Genomic DNA, 17,314 nt, shown 5'->3' with positions numbered 1-17,314 from the left:
TTACGACTATGGCTGCTGTGCAGCTGCCTCACCACCAGAGGTCCCTCACGAGTACGCTCTCTTGGCTGGCCCACTCTGGTTTACCTATCTGCTCTATGACCTGGACTTCCTCTATAACCCTGCCTAGCCAATGCCTCAGTGCTTCAGCATTGAGCTCGTTTGGGCTCCCTGCCTTGCTATGTTGCCTTAGGGCATTCTGCCTTGCTGTATTGCCTTAGGGCAGTCTGCCTTGCTGTATTGCCTTCGGGCTTTTGTGTTTTATGTTCAGTGTTAGTGCTGGCTGGTTAGTCTGTCTATTCATTGTCTGTCTTGCCTCCCCGGGTTCCCTCAGTCCAGTCACACATACCTACAGTCAGTCTCACACTTACCTGCATGCTATCCTGATACTTGAGATGGCTTTCCGTCAATACCTGCACCCAGTTCCAGTGTTCAGACCACGCTTACCTACATTCACTTCCACACATACCTCCATGCTGCTCCTGTGTATCTAGTTCACCCTTACTTCCACACACCTTGTATCAGAGATTCCCTCAGCCTGCATCAGACTCCCTCCAGCCAGCTCCCAGCACCACAGACACCTTCCAGCTAGCATCCAGCTCCACAGGTTCCAGCCAGCACCAGACTCCTTGCCAGCCAGTACTCAGTAGGGATGTGAATCGTTTTTTGACGATTTAAAATATCGTCCGATATATTTTAAATCGTCAAAAATCGTTAGGGCCACGATAAAATACCAATTCCCCCAATTTATCGTCAAAAAATCGTAAATCGGGGGAAGGGGGAGGGCAGGAAAACCGGCACACTAAAACACCCTAAAACCCACCCCCGACCCTTTAAATTAAATCCCCCACCCTCCCGAACCCCCCACCAAATGCCTTAAATTACCTGGGGGTCCAGCGGCGGTCCGGAACGGTCTCCTGCAATTGAATCGTGTTGTCTTCAGTCGGCGCCATTCTGCGCCTCCATTTTGCAAAATGGCGGCGCAGAATGGCGCCGGCTGAAGACAATTGCAGGAGACTGTTCCGGACCGCCGCTGGACCCCCAGGTAATTTAAGGCATTTGGGGGGGGGGGTTCGGGAGGGTGGAGGATTTAATTTAAAGGGTCAGGGGTGGGTTTTAGGGTGTTTTAGTGTGCCGGTTTTCCTGCCCTCCCCCTTCCCCCGATTTAGCTACGGACCGCCGCTGGACCCCCAGGTAATTTAAGGCATTTGGGGGGGGGGGGTTTCGGGAGGGTGGTGGATTTAATTTAAAGGGTCGGGGGTGGGTTTTGGGGTGTTTTAGTGTGCCGGTTTTCCTGCCCTCCCCCTTCCCCCGATTTAGCTACGGACCGCCGCTGGACCCCCAGGTAATTTAAGGCATTTGGGGGGGTTCGGGAGGGTGGGGGATTTAATTTAAAGGGTCGGGGGTGGGTTTTAGGGGGTTTTAGTGTGCCGGTTCACGATTTTAACGATTTTCACGATACTCTAAACACCCAAACGGCGACGATACGATTCCCTCCCCCTCCCAGCCAAAATCGATCGTTAAGACGATCGAGGACACGATTCACATCTCTAGTACTCAGCTCTACAGGTTCCAGCCATCTCCCATTTCTATACACTCCTGCCTTCACCACATTCCTCTCCAGCCATTATCAGAGGCTCTTCGGCAACCCCTGTTTCTCTCCATCTGGTGTCACTCCTGCAGGTGGTGTTCACTACACCAGACCACTGCCCAATTGTAACAGCATGCCGAAGCCATCCACCTCCAGAGAGAGAGATAGGACTTTGTATCCATCCGGTGAGTCAACTTTTTTTCCACTACCCACAATACTTCAGAGTCTCCACGGTTTTTTACCTGTGCTTCTTGCCAAACCTGAACTATTTAAGTTATCAAAACTGTTTAGCCTGTCAGCTCTCAGATCAGGAACACTGGGCATGCAGTAACTGTCACAGAAAGAATGTTGCAGTCTACCAAGAATGTTTAAATTGCAACACCCCTAGACCAGGATGGTGGAAATGCTCCTGTATCCCTAGCCTATTACCCCCAGGCAAACCTTGCCCCTGTTGCACAGCTACCAGACCTGCTGTTTCACAAGAAATATCAGCCAGTTCAATTAGTCTGTGTTCTGATTCTGGTCCAACTAATAATGTTACTACTATTGGCAGTTTGTGGATAGAGAATCCCAACACATCCTTTCATAAAACTTTGAAGAAACCCTTGCACAAAAAAGCAAGTTATCTCCCAGAAAACCCTAGAACTCACCTGGTAATGGAATGCTCCTGTGACTTCCATGCTAGGGTCTCAGAAACAAGAACTTCTAAAGAAGAGAGAACTAATTAACCCTAGCAGAGCTCTGCTTCCCACAGCTGCAGGTCAGTCACGACTAACGAACTGTTTCCCAAGACGTTCCAGAGCTGCCTGTGCTTTCACTAAGCTGCAAGTCCATACCTCAGAATCAGGGAACCATGATCTAGGCTTCAAAAATCCGTCTCTATTTACCAAGTCCTCAGCTGTCCAGTCTTTGTCCTCCTTTTGCACCATCATAACTACTCCCACAACTGGTGAACAATTCACAACAGACTTTATTACCCTGCTGTCTGAGCCTGCCGCATCACCCCAGGAGGGGTCTGAGCCAGCTGCGTCGCCTCAGGAGGGGAGTGAACGTGCCGCGTCACCCCAGGAGGGGTTTGGGACTGTTCTGCCACACTGGGAAGGGGTTGAATTAGTCATGTCACCCCAGGAGGGGTTTTAGCCTGCCTCGCTACCCCAGGAGGGGAGTGAACTTGCCGTGTCACCCCAGGAGGGGTTTGGGACTGTTCTGCCACCCCGGGAAGGGGTTAAATTAGTCACGTCACCCCAGGAGGGGAGTGAACCTGCCACATCAGCTCCAGAGGGGTTTGAGCCTGCCTCACTACCCCAGGAGGGGAGTGAACCTGCCACATCAGCTCCGGAGGGCTTTGAGCCTGCCTCACTACCCCAGGAGGGGAGTGAACCTGCCACATCAGCTCCGGAGGGGTTTGAGCCTGCCTCGCCACCCCAGGAGGGGAGTGAACCTGCCACATCAGCTCCGGAGGGGTTTGAGCCTGCCTCGCTACCCCAGGAGGGGAGTGAACCTGCCACATCAGCTCCAGAGGGGTTTGAGCCTGCCTCGCCACCCCAGGAGGGGAGTGAACCTGCCACATCAGCTCCAGAGGGGTTTGAGCCTGCCTCGCCACCCCAGGAGGGGAGTGAACCTGCTACATCAGCTCCGGAGGGGTTTGAGCCTGCCTCGCTACCCCAGGAGGGGAGTGAACCTGCCACATCAGCTCTGGAGGGCTTTGAGCCTGCCTCGCTACCCCAGGAGGGGAGTGAACCTGCCACATCAGCTCCAGAAGGGTTTGAGCCTGCCTCGCCACCCCAGGAGGGGTTTGAATTTGTCATCATTCAGTACCCCCTGCAGAGTTGGGACCCAGGAGGAGGAGGAGGCCTTAGAGAGGGGGGTACTGTTACAACTATGGCTGCTGTGCAGCCACCTCGCCACCAGAGGTCCCTCACGAGTACGCTCTCTTGGCTTGCCCACTCTGGTTTACCTATCTGCTTCATGACCTGGACTTCCTATATAACCCTGCCTAGCCAATGCCTCAGTGCTTCGGCATCGAGCTCGTTTGGGCTCCCTGCTCTTGCCTCCTTTCTGCCTCTGTGTTGCCTTCGGGCCTTCTGCTTTGCTGTGTTGCCTTCGGGCAGTCTGTCTTGCATTGCTGCCTTCGGGCTTTTGTGTTTTATGTTCAGTGTTAGTGCTGTCTGGTTAGTCTGTCTATTCATTGTCTGTCTTGCCTTCCCGGGTTCCCTCAGTCCAGTCACACATACCTACATTCAGTCTCACACTTACCTGCATGCTATCCTGATTCCACCCATACCTGCACCCAGTTCCAGTGTTCAGACCACGCTTACCTACATTCACTTCCACACATACCTCCATGCTGCTCCTGTGTATCTAGTTCACCCTTACTTCCACACACCTTGTATCAGAGATTCCCTCAGCCTGCATCAGACTCCCTCCAGCCAGCTCCCAGCACCACAGACACCTTCCAGCTAGCATCCAGCTCTACAGGTTCCAGCCAGCACCAGACTCCTTGCCAGCCAGTACTCAGCTCCACAGATTCCAGCCATCTCCCAGTTCTATACACTCCTGCCTGCACCACATTCCTCCCCAGCCATTATTAGAGACTGTCCGGCAACCCCTGTTTCTCTCCACCTGGAGTCACTCCTCCTGCAGGTGCTGTTCACTACACCAGACCACTGCCCAATCGTAACAAGATCTGGTGAAAGACTGGGAAAGAAGGGAGAAGTGTTAATTGTTGGAGATTTTAATCTGCCGGATATGAATTGGAGTATCTCTTCTGCAGAATCTGCAAGAAGTAGAGAGATAGTGGATTCTCTTCAAGGGGATCTACTCAAACAAATGGTAATGGAACCCACGAGGGAGGGTGTGATACTCGAACTAGTGCTCACTAATGGGGATAATGTCACTAATGTCCAGACAGGCGTCCACCTGAGCATCAGTGATCATCAGACAGTATAGTTTGATATCGCAAATAAGGTACAGAGATATCACATGAAGATCCAAGTTCTGAATTTCAAAAATATGGACTTTGACAAAATGGAGATATACCTGGAAGAAGAAGGAGAAGACTGAGAGAAAATGAGCGAGGTGGAACAACAGTAGGCAAAATTAAAAAGGAGGTATTACAAAGGCAACAAATCTATATGTTAGAAAAGTAAAAAAAAGTAGAAGGAAAAATAAACCAATTTGGTTCACAAAGGAAGTGGCTGAAAAAATAAAGGCAAAAAGAACAGCATTCAGGAAGTATAAAGGATACAAAAAAGAGGAACATAGAGAATATTATCTGGTGAAACTGAGGGAGAACAAAAAAGAAATCAGGAAGGGAGAAATGTCAAGCAAAGAAAGGATTGCCAAAAAGGTGGAGGTGATAAAATATTTTTCAGATATATAAGAGAAAGAAAGAAGGCCTGAAGTTGTATAGTAAAATCGAAAGGTGACAAGGAGCAAGGTGTAGAGATAGACAAAGAAATGGCAGAAATATTAAACAAATACTTCAGTTCTGTGTACACTAAAGAAATCCCTGGAGAAGGACCATTGCTGGTTGACAAGACCGTAAATGAGAATGGGGTAGACACAACTCTTTTTACACAAGAGAATGTGTGGGAAGAGCTAAGAGAACTTAAATTGGACAAGGCCATGGGGCTGGGTGAGGTATATCCCAGGATGTCCTGGCAGGTCTGCTGAAAGACCTGTTCAATAGATCTCTGGAAACAGGAGTGGTGCCACGAGTTTGAAGAAGAGCAGTTGTAATCCTGCTTCATAAGAGTGGTAGCAGAGAGGAGGCTGAAAACCACAGGTCGGTTAGCATCATCTTGGTGGTGGGAAAATTACTGGAAACTCTGCTGAAAGAAAAAATAGTGAACTATATGCAATCCAGTAAGTTGCTGGATTCAAGACAGCATGGATTCACCAGGGGAAGGTCCTCTCAGACGAATCTGACTGATGTTTTGATTGGGTGACTAGAGAATTGTGATTTACTTGGATTTCAGCAAAGCTTTTGATACAGTCCCACACAGGAGCTTGTGAATAACATGAGATGCTTAGGAGTCAGCGCCAATGTGGTGGAGTGGATTACAAACTGGTTGACAGACAGGAGACTGTGGGTAATGATAAATGGAACCTACACTGAAGAGAAAACAGTGTTAAGTGAAGTGCCACAAGGATCGGCATTGGGACCAGCTCTGTTCAATATCTTTGTGAGTGACACTGTAGAAGGGATAAAAGGTAAAGTTTGTCTATTTGCGGATTATACTAAGATCTGCAACAGAGTGGACATGTCTGAATGAGTAGAGAGAATGAAAAGTGGTTTAAGAAAGCTTGAAGAGTGGCTGAAGATTTGGAAGCTAGGATTCAATGCCAAGAAATAGAGTGTCATGCATGTGACAAGGGGATAGCTGAAGCCAGAAGAATGCTGGGCTGCATAGAGAGAGAAATAACCAGTAAGAAAAAGGAGGTGATAATGTCCTTGTACAGTTCCTCTGTGAGGCCTCACTTGGAGTACTGTGTTCGGTTCTGGAGACCGTATCTCAGAAAGGATAGAGACAGGATGGAGGTGCTCTAGAGAAGGGCAACCAAAATGGTGCAGGGTCAGTATTGGAAAACTTATGAGGAGAGGCTGAAGGATCTAAATATGTGTACCCTGGAAGAGAGGAGGTGCAGGGGAGATATGATACAGACCTCAGATATCTGAAAGGTTTTAATGATGTACGAACAACAAACCTTTTCCTTTGGAAAGAAATCAGTAGAACTAGGGTTCACAAAAAGAAACTCCAGAGGTGACAACTCAAAACCAACACCAGAAAATATTTCTTCATTGAGGGGGTGGTGAATGCCTAGAATGCCCTTCTGGAGGAGGTGGTGAAGACGAAAACAGTCAAAGAAATAAAAGTGGCATGGGATAAGAACATAACATAAGAACATAAGATAAACACCATGGATCCCTAAAGGCTAGAGAATAGAAATGAAGAAAAGGATTCATGAGCGTAACTTTCTGGTGTAGTGGTTACTGCCCTTAACCAATAAGCCTTGATACTTTTGATGCAACTGCAACATTTCTCTCTGCTTCAACGGCAGGGGGGAAAAGGGAGTTGGATTCAGACTAAATTAAGGGGCCGATGCAATACTGTACACTCAGCCGAGCACACTGTTTAACCTGTTTAACGCCCTTACTTTATAAGGGGATTAGTGCATCCAAAACGCCAGTCCAACCCCCAGCGAAGCATTTGCATGTAACGAGCGCTATTAGCTATTCTCCCCTGATTCAAAGAGCAGGCGTTAATTTCTGAGCAGCCCAAAAAGGGTACAGAAAAGCAGAAAATACTGCTTTTCTGTACTTCCTCCAATTTAATATTGTAGCGAAATTAAGTCGTAGGAACCAAAATGACCAGGATATTTAAAAAAAAAAAATAGCGTGCCAGCAGACAGGTTACAAAAAGGGTCGCTCGTAAAATTGAGTTTCTGTTTTCCTAACCTACTGACAGTCACTTCTCCTTGGTGCTCGCTGCCAAGGAAGCATTTAGGGGCGCACATTTGTCCTTAACGCCTCCTTTTTAATGCAACCTCTCATTTAAATATTAAATTGTGCGCCCAGGAGAGGAGGCTGGGTGTGCATTAGGAAAGCAGGTGCTCAATACTGAGCACTTGTTTTCTGCACTAATTTATTGCATTGGCTTCTAAGTGTTTTGACTGTTATTGCCTGCAAGTTCACACTATTTTTTTAAGAACTGAGCAGTCTAAATTGTTCCTCACAATGCAGCCTCTTGAGAATCACAGCCTGTGTCGAGAGACTGATTCTGCAAGAATGAATGCATTTTAAAGTTTTGCTTCTGAAATTATTAGAGATGTGAATCGTGTGATCGATCATCTTAACAATCGATTTCGGCTGGGAGGGGGAGGGAATCGGATCGTCGCCGTTTGGGTTTTAAAATATCGTGAAAATCGTGAAAATCGAAAACCGGCACACTAAAACATCCCTAAAACCCACCCCGACCCTTTAAAATAAATCCCCCACCCTCCCGAACCCCCCCAAAATGCCTTAAATTACCTGGGTCCAGAGGAAGGGTCCCACTGTGATCTTCCACTCTCGGACCTCCGGTGCTTGTAGAAATGGCGCCGGCGCTACCTTTGGTTTTTCCGTATGGAAAAACGATTTGCGGCAGGAGATCGCTCCCGGACCCCCGCTGGACCCCCAGGGACTTTTGGCCAGCTTGGGGGGGCCTCCTGACCCCCACAAGACTTGCCAAAAGTCCAGCGGGGGTCCGGAACGACCTCCTGCAGTCGAATCGTGTTGTCTATGGCCGGCGCCATTTTGGGGGGGGGGTGGTGGTGTTTCAATGTTTATTTCATTTTTTTTAAACATTACACAAAACAAAATTCTTGGGGGAACCCCCCCCCCCCCACACACACAAATGAAACGAAAAACAAAACAAAATTTTCCCCTCTTCCCACCCCTATTTACTAAGCATTTTCCCCATTGACACAAAATGGGAGAAAACTTTTAGGGACCAATATAATTTATCCAGCTAATTTACATGGGACCATGCTGTTTAGTATCTGCATATATATCGCTACTAAACTGGATAAGCTATATCTGGCTAAGTTAGACATGCTTTATGGCTGGTCTAACTTATCTTATTAACTTAACAGGATAAGAGCGAATGTCGCAACTTATCCGGTTAAGTAGCGCTGCACCAATCTGCCCACTGCCCACCCACTTACTATCCAGCTTTCTCTTTAGCTGGATAAATTACACTTATCCGGCTAAGTAATGCTGAATGCACTTTGAATATCAATCTCTTAGTAAAACAGGTCCCTAAGTTTGGGCACAAACAGGTCTTGATAGTGTAGAACTACTGCAGCTACGAAACCTGGAGCTGATACAAATGCTGAATGAATTAAGCCCTGCATATTTTGTTCATCTCTTTCCAGCTACCCTTGTTCATCCCAGTGATCTTCATCATAATCTGCCTCAGCTCAGTGGCAATGTCTCTTTACTCTGCCCCTGGGAACTGCAGCATTGGTGCTGCCATCATTTTAACTGGTGTTCCAGTCTATTACCTCCTGATCTACAGGCCGATGCCTGCTAGATGCCGTGCATTATTCAGTAAGTACCAACTGAATCCATGAACTATATGTGAAAAACAATGTGTGAAATGTATTTGCCCTTGGATTTAAATGTTTATAGTCATAGTCTTACATTTTATGAGGAAATATGTTGAAAAGGTCAGTCAGTTATGAGACCTTGGGCTTAATACTTTGCTATGTGGCACACAAGCTCTTCAGCTGCTCAGGTAACACTCAGAGTCCACATGGGATTATTATTCCTATGCTGAGATCCAGCACCATATCACACATAGGCATAGCCAAAGACCACTTCTCATAAATTCATAGTATATGCTCTCTTTCAGCATCTTCCTCTGCACGAACTTCCTGCAATTCCACAAATTCTCCCAAATGGTGAGGGAGAATTGCTGCTAGGCCCAAGGGGATCTATAGTGCAGTCACTCAAAATAGCAGTCATTATGCCAAGAGTGGTGTTCTAATAAAAATAAAATGTTTACTGGGGCAGAATCATAGTAGATACAACAAAATTCCACTTCCAGAAATAGTACAATAATCTGGCCTTAAAGTCACTCAAAACACATACTAAAATATAGTACTGGTAGCCTCCCAAGACTCTTTTAAGCACAACTGAAAGATTTTCTGCAGTTTCTTCAGACTCTTCCTTGAATACTTACACTCTGCAGCTCCTTGGGTTTGTGCCCCTATCTTTCAGTCATGGATGGATGTCCTCCTCTGGATGCAGATACAGATTACTCCACAACTCCAGTGTCCCAGTGCTGCTTGTCACCTGGAGAGTGAATGCAACCTCTTCTCTGCCATCTCCTCTCAGAGACTTTAGTTTAATTTAGTTTAGTTTAATTTTTCATTATACCGCCTGTCAAAAAATAGTCAGAGATTTACAATTAAAAATATATATACATACAATAGCATTTAAAAATCACAACTACCTTAATCATAAATCATACAATACTTAAATACAATAAAATTATCATAGAAACCTGTAATTAAAATCCCCACAAGGAGGAATTCATAAAAGCCTAATTATATCATGATTAAACTATAGTTTTCAAAAATGTATATTAAAACTGATATGATTAAATATAAAATCGATTCAATTCTCTCACAGATAAAAAATAGGCCCAGGATCCATTCAATGATTAAACACCTGCTTGAACAACTAGGTCTTGGCTGCTTTTCTGAACTTGATATAACTGGATTCCTTATGCAACTCTAAAGTCAGGGCATTTCACAATAGGGGATCTTGATAACTGAAAGCTGCTCATCTCATATGGTCTTGCCTAATTTTGATAGGACCTGGTATCCTTATAAGATCTTGTTGAGTCAATTTCCTATAATCCAGCATTCTGGCTGGATTATAGGAAATCAGAAGATCAGCTAAATATTTTGGGTATCCTCTATAAAGCACTAGTCATAGGATCTTAGATCTAATCCTACACATAATAAGAAGCCAATATATCATCTCCAAGCAAGGAGTCATATAGTCACAGAGTATCATGGTTGTAATATTCTACACCAATTGCAACCTTCTCAGTGCTACAGTTGGAAGACCCTGCAACCTATTACAGAAGTCTAGTCAATTAATAATAAATCCATGTACATTAGTTTGTAATTCTTGTTTTCCTACAAATGGTTGTAATCGCAGACCAGCAGGTATACTGTCTCTCCCATTTCATCTCCTTCAACTCCCCCTAGTGACTCTGTGGAGATGGACCACACAAAACAACTCCACCTTCCAGAACATACTCCTTGATAAGGTCCTAGTAGGCCGTACACAAGAAGTTCACAGTTTATCCCATCGGGCCCAGAAACAACTTTGAAACTAAACTTTTTGTTTTATCCTTGAAACATTATGAGGGCATGTTTCATATGCAATAAATAGTCATGTATGCTTGCAAAATGACCATCTGACAATTGTGCTACCTCATTTTGATTAAAATTATACACATTGTTCCACAATGCATGTACTTTTAAGTAAGGGGAGAAAATAGTGCTGGCAAATTGCATTTTCTACTCTACACACATTATTTTCCATGCAAAAAATACCTGCACAGAAAGCAGATGCAGACAAGTTTCAAAGTCCCAGTATTGACAGTTTGAAATTTGCCCCTTCATTTCTTCAGGTGGCATGGGTAATTTAATCACGTTACAAGATCAGAAATAAAAAAATGTTCAAAGCATATTTTCTTCCCCGAGGTCACTTTCAAGCATCACCCCTAAATGAAGTGGCCAAAACTCAAGTTACACCAGTTTTCAAAGCAGACTTGCACACATCCACGCACAATTACACCTGCTATCATGCACGTGAAACATTTTTTGAGAAAATTCACATGCATGCTTTTGAAAATCCAAAAGGATATACATAAATATCCAACCCCTTCCCAATGCTGTCTTCATGTGTACCTCCGCTTAGTCCAGCGAACAGGACGTATATGCATAAGTGTACTCTAATTTTGGCGGGCAGCTTTGTAAAATGCCATTTTTGCGGGCCAAACTCTGTTTTACCCATGGAAATACCTTTGAAAATTGCCCTCCTAACTACAATTTCTAGCAAAGGTGTAGTGGAGCAGATTATTCTATCTGCTTTAAATTCAAAGCTGAGAGAGAGCACCAAAGGTTCAGATGTGCCTGAAAGTTTGTGATTAGAGAGAGCGAGTTTGCTGAAATTCTGTCTCTCTTTGACCATGATGCATTATTGGGGATGAGGAGCTGCTGTTGCTAAGTCTATAGCAACAGCAAAAATAGCAAAGGGCAATTTTTAAAAATTTTTCATGGGTAACTCATTATCTGGTAAAAGCAGGAGCTGAAAATTACCCTCTCCCTCTGTGGATAAAAGCATGCTTGCTGTTTTATGGGTATTTTTTATCTGTGCTGCAGAGGAAGGGAGGAGCTGCAGACTGTGTGATTTCAGTGGGAACACTGCATGCATTTAAAAAATTACTCCAGTATACTTGTGCTCATTTGCAGGTTATCTCACGTTCAAACTGCAGACTCTGCTGGAGGTGGTCCCCCAGGAAATCCGCACCTATTGATACCAAGCAATTACTGTAACTTTAATTGGATTGATACTGTATGATTAGTACAACTCCATTTAATGTAATTTGTAATATTTTACTACACATTTTTCTGCCGTATCATGAATTTACATTAGTAGCATTAATAATAACAATGAAAGTAATTGAGCTGGTACTATAGCAAAAAGCGATGGAGCTGAACCTGGAGACCCTGATTTGAATTTCAAAACCACCAAGCAGTCTGTGACCATGAACACATTGTTTAACCTTGTTCTTCTGAAATCTAGATTGTAAGCCATCTGGGCAAGGACAATGAGAGATATCACATACAGTACTGAAAACATTGATAGTGTACATAAATATTAATGTTGTTTGGGCTGTTTTTTTTTAAACATGTTGCTATTCATTCAAACAGTATCTCAGTTTACAATTATGCAAAAAAAATATAGCTGTCGCTGAGCAGAATGACTTAAAACTTCACTGTGCTTGGACACTGAACAAGAACCTCCAAAGAGAGTGTAGAAGAATTATCATTATTATTATTATTATGTAACCACATTCAGATGGGGTACATAGAATGTGAGTCAAGTGCCAGTCTTTCGGTAGGGTTCATAAAGATTTAGGTCAAGCAGATGGTGCAGTAGATCTGGACCTAGAGGCAGAGAAGGGGCATAAATAAAATGCCTAAGCTGAATAGGGATTTTACCCTGTGAGAATCCCCTTTATGGCACCACCACCACCACCAACTGCTGTCTCCTCACTACACCAACACTCAAAATAACCTGAAAATAAAGACTTACAAATTCCCATAAAACAAAACTTTCATTTTTTTGGTGTTACCAGTAGCAGTTAGAATACATAATATCAGTGGTAGTCACTGATTAAATCAAGGTACATAGGCTTGCACATCTGGGCTGTGTTACAAAAGCAGGAAAAGATTGCCCTTAATAGCTCTTCAACAAAATATTTATTTATTTATTTATTTATTTTACAGTTTTATATACCGCAGTTCAGGTAACAATGTTACTAATCCCTTGGTTCACATTTCAACAATTACAATGACAATATAAAGAGTAATTTATAATGTCTTACATAGAACAGGGAGAATGCAACTTGGATCGTAACTTACAATGAACAGGGAGAGAAAATATTATATACAAATAGCTTATAAGAACAATAGCTTATAAGAGCATAATGTGAAGTCAATGGAGCTGTCTTGGGAAGCCCTAGAGTCATTGTCGTGAAATTCGTTCGGAGGAGCAAGTGCGCATGGGAGATTATTGAAGGATATTGAGGAGGTGTCAAGGGGAGGAATTCTTCAGTGGTGGTCTGTGAGAGGATAAATAGGTTATGAAAATGCTTGGTTGAATAGCCAGGTCTTAAGTCTTTTTTTGAAGGTGGGTGTCGATTGTTCGAGCCTGAGGTCTGGAGGGAGTGAGTTCCAGTGTAACGGGCCTGCGGTGGAAAGGGCTCTTCTACTTAGTGTTGTTTTGATAGGATGTGCCTGTAGAGTGCCTCTCTGGCCTTGTCTCATAGGTCGGGAGGTAGTGTGAGGCTGTAATGGGATCGCTCAATTATATATGTAAATAAAATATGTACATCTTCCCCTTGGTAAGAAGAACCACTTGCAAAAACTTCCCCACTCTCCATTTCACTAGTACAAGGTACACACTGAATACAATTTCCTCTCACCTCAGACACTAATACTCCCTTTTCTTAGCAGACCATGATTTTCACAATCTTAGCATAAAATATACCACATTGGCTGCATCAGTACTCACTGGACACAGTGGACCTGATTTTAAAAAGCATTTCTCCAAGGACAAGTAAGATGGTAGTCCTCACACATGGGTGACATTATCAGATGGAGGGCAGACATGGAAAACTTATGTGACTTGCCTCACTGGGCATGCCCAGCCTACCCTATACCAAGTGTCCATGCAGAGTCCCTCTTCAGTCTCTTTTTTTCTGTAGAGTTGCAGCATCGCCGTTGGTGAGCTGACTTTCGGCCTTTTTTGGCTTCTTTTGGAAAACTTTCCAGTTTTTGCTTTAACGTGATTTTTTAGCCTACTTTCAATGCTGGGTCCCTCTTGATCCTCTCCATAGTATTCCTAGTCAGGGTTTTCGTTGTTGATTGGTAAGTTTTCTTTCACGGTCGATTCTCCTCAATGGCGACGCTTCAGTACCCACCGACCTTTGACGCCCACTGCCATCGATTTTGATGGCATTTTTAAAGATGGCGCTGGCCGTCCATTGCTCCTACCATGTGATAGGGGCCGGCCAATGGCACAGATACCCTGTCACATACTAAGGGCAAAGGGCCATTGGCGCCATTTTCTTTACTGGCAGCCGAAGGCCCGAGAGTGGGAGAATGCTCCCGGGACCCCCACTGGACCACCAAGTACTTAAAAATTCTTTTTTTTGGGGGTTGGGGGGAGTTGGAAGGGTCCGGAGGGTGGGGGGATACTAAAGAAGTAATTTTAAAAGGTTAGGCTGTGTTTTGGGGTTATCGGCTCGGCACAGCCGATTAAAAAAAAACAAAAGATTGGACCGCGGGAAAAATAATTTCCCGATAGTCCACGAATCCGAAACCAGAACTGATTCCGGTTCCGATTCACATCTCTAAATGCAAACATTCATACCTTTCTTCTGTCATTGCCGCAGGAGACTTAGGGTATGGTTGCAGGCCCTAGCTTCTCACCCCCATACACATACCAAACACACTGGCAGAGACAAGATACGAGGCCTTAAGTGCTAGGGATGTGAATCGTGTGCCCGATCGTTTTAACGATCGGGTTCGGCTGGGGGGGGTGGTGGAAAATCTGATAATTAGAAATGTGAATTGGGATCGGTTCCGATTCCAATTCACATCACTAATTTTTTTTAGTGAGGCCCGTGCCGATAAAAAAAACCCCACCCCGACCCTTTAAAATTACCCCCTTAGCCTCCCCCACTCTCCTGACCCCCCCAAAACTTTTTACACATACCTGGTGGTCCAGGGGGGCCATTGGCCGGTCCCTGTCACATGGTAGGAGCACTGGATGGCCGCTGCCATCTTTAAAGATGGCCGCTGCCATCGTAAAGATGGCCGCCGGCCATCCAGTGCTCCTACCATGTGACAGGGGCCGGCCAATGGCACGGATACCCTGTCACATGGTAAGGGCAAAGGGCCATCGGTGCCATCTTTATGAGTGGCAGCCGATGGCCCGAGAGCGGGAGATTACTCCCTGCGCCCCCCCTGGACCACCAGGTAATTTTAAAATGTTTGGGGGGGTCGGGAGGGTGGGGGAGGCTAAGGGGATCGGTTTAAAGGGTCGGGTGGGTTTTTTTTTTATCGGGCCATCGGCGCCATTTATATTAGTTGCAGCCAAAATGGCGCCGATGGCCCGAGAGCGGGAGATCGCACTGGGACAACCCCCCTCCCCCACTGGACCACCAGGTAATTTAACATTTTGGGGGGGTTCAGGAGGGTAAGGGATTGGTTTTTAAGGGTCGGGTGGGTTTAGGGGTTGTTTTGGTGTGCCGGTTTTCCCACCTTCCCCCCAAATAATTCCCGTGTCCGATTTAACGATTTTTGACGATAAATCGGGGGAATTTGTATTGTATCGTGCACTCTAATGATTTTTGATGATTTAAAAATTATCTGACGATTTTTTTAAATCGTCAAAAAACGATTCACATCCCTATTAAGTGCTACCTGCTGCATCATAGAATGCACTTTGACATTCTGAAAAGTTGCTTTTGCTGTTTGGACAAGACCAGTGGAGCTTTAATGTATGCCTCACCTAAAGTAGCAAAGATTGTCTTGCTGTGCTGTGTGTTCCATAATGTGGCTGTACGCCACGGACTACCAATGGATATATGTCCAGATCTGCCACAAGATCCCCTATGACTCCCTGCTGAAGGCCAGGAGAACATGCTGAGTGACAGCCTGATTCAGCAAAACCTTATACGGACACACTTTGCCTAATAGGGTTCATGTTCCTATTCCCCTTCTAGGGGAGGGGCACCTGAGGCCTGTTAGCTTCTGCTCTACTCGCTATCACTTGTCTTTGTATCACTTCTGGGCTGAGTAGGGCACTGTGAACCATACAAACACATATGGATGATCATGAATTGTCTTAATGATGGAGGTGAACAGTGTACTTGAAATAAATTTGTCATTGTAAACATTACATGATACACATGTGGCCACCACCAATTGTTCTGCCTGTTACTGACAGAGATTGAGTGACATTTGGTATGGCACTCGGTGGCCTAGCTAGCATGGTGTGGCCTGAGAGCCATCAACAGTGGCCCTCATTATCAGCCTCACATGTGGATGCCACCGTGTCATAAGTGTGCTCGTGGCACACATGCTCTTGGACCCTGAAGAGTGACAGTTGTAGTAATACAGTAAATGTGAAACAACACTGAAGGTGCAACGTGCATGGCAATGTTTGAAGGGCACACTTAAAAGTAGTCCTGGCAGATAGTTAATGATACGCCCTCATTTGGAAGTGCTTACAGGTGTGCAGGTGAAGTAGTACCTCTATAATGGGTGTGCTTTATGTCACAAGGGCATTTCCAGAGCAATCTGTCACCAATGGTAGATCAGAAAGGAGGAGCATGGGTGATATGATTCAAACTTTCAGAAACTTGAAAGGTTTTAACAATCCAAAAACGACAAACCTTTTCCGTCAGAAGAAAATCAGCAGAACCAGGGATCATGAGCTGAAGCTCCATGGAGGAAGATTCAGAACCAATGTCAGGAAGTATTTCTTCACGGAGAGGGTGGTGGATGCCTGGAATGCCCTTCCGGAGGAAGTGGTGAAGACCAGAACTGTGAAGGACTTCAAAGGGGCGTGGGATAAAAACTGTGGATCCATCAAGTCTAGAGGACGTGAATGAAGAGGGGGTGGCTCGCGGGAATGAAGGCTACTACCTGGAGATAATACCCTTATTCAATATACATACACACGGTTAATGCGACTCCAACATTGCTCTAAGCTTCAACGGTAAGAGGAAATATGGAAAAAAAAAAAAGGATTTGCATTCACAAAAAAGCAGGGTGTAGCTTGCTTGTTACGGCAGTTATTACCCCCAAATCAAATAAGCCTGATACTCTACTTCAATGCATATCTAGCATAGCTCTCTGCTTCAACGGCAGGGGAGAAAGTCTGATATTTCACTTCCAACGCATAGCCAGCATAGCTCTCTGCTTCAACGGCAGGGGAGAAAGTCTGATACTTCACTTTCAACGCATATCCAGCATAGCTCTCTGCTTCAACGGCAGGGGAGAAAGTCTGATACTTCCCTTTCAACGCATAGCCAGCATAGCTCTCTGCTTCAACGGCAGGGGAGAAAGTCTGTTACTTCACTTTCAACGCATAGCCAGCATAGCTCTCTGCTTCAATGGCAGGGGAGAAAGTCTGATACTTCACTTTCAACGCATATCCAGCATAGCTCTCTGCTTCAACGGCAGGGGCAATGTAGAAAAGAGGATCTATATATAGACAACAACCAACAAGGACTGAATTACATAGTCGAGTAAACAAAAGCATGGGTGTAGCTTGCTTATTGAGGCGGTTACTACCCCTGACTAAGCTACATATTCAATTAGATGCAGTTCCAACACTGCTCTCTACATTAATGGTGGGGT

General features: G+C 45.0%; 1 protein-coding gene across 1 annotated transcript in view; it reads left to right on the top strand.

The window, feature by feature from the left end:
* LOC115090566 (cystine/glutamate transporter-like) overlaps positions 1–12,046 on the top strand; it is a 194,797-nt gene extending 182,751 nt beyond the window's left edge. The window contains exons 12-13 of the mRNA XM_029599809.1: positions 8,507–8,681; positions 11,627–12,046. Coding sequence (XP_029455669.1) covers positions 8,507–8,681; positions 11,627–11,691 — 240 coding nt within the window. The 3' untranslated portion in view covers positions 11,692–12,046. The remainder of the gene's footprint in view (positions 1–8,506; positions 8,682–11,626) is intronic.
* Positions 12,047–17,314: the final 5,268 nt, after the last annotated feature.

The sequence above is a fragment of the Rhinatrema bivittatum genome, chromosome 4, assembly GCF_901001135.1.
Source record: "Rhinatrema bivittatum chromosome 4, aRhiBiv1.1, whole genome shotgun sequence".
In the NCBI taxonomy this organism is placed as follows: Eukaryota; Metazoa; Chordata; class Amphibia; order Gymnophiona; family Rhinatrematidae; genus Rhinatrema; species Rhinatrema bivittatum.
The sequence above is the reverse complement of the archived record's forward strand: the minus strand, read 5'-3'. Positions and strand labels throughout refer to the sequence as shown.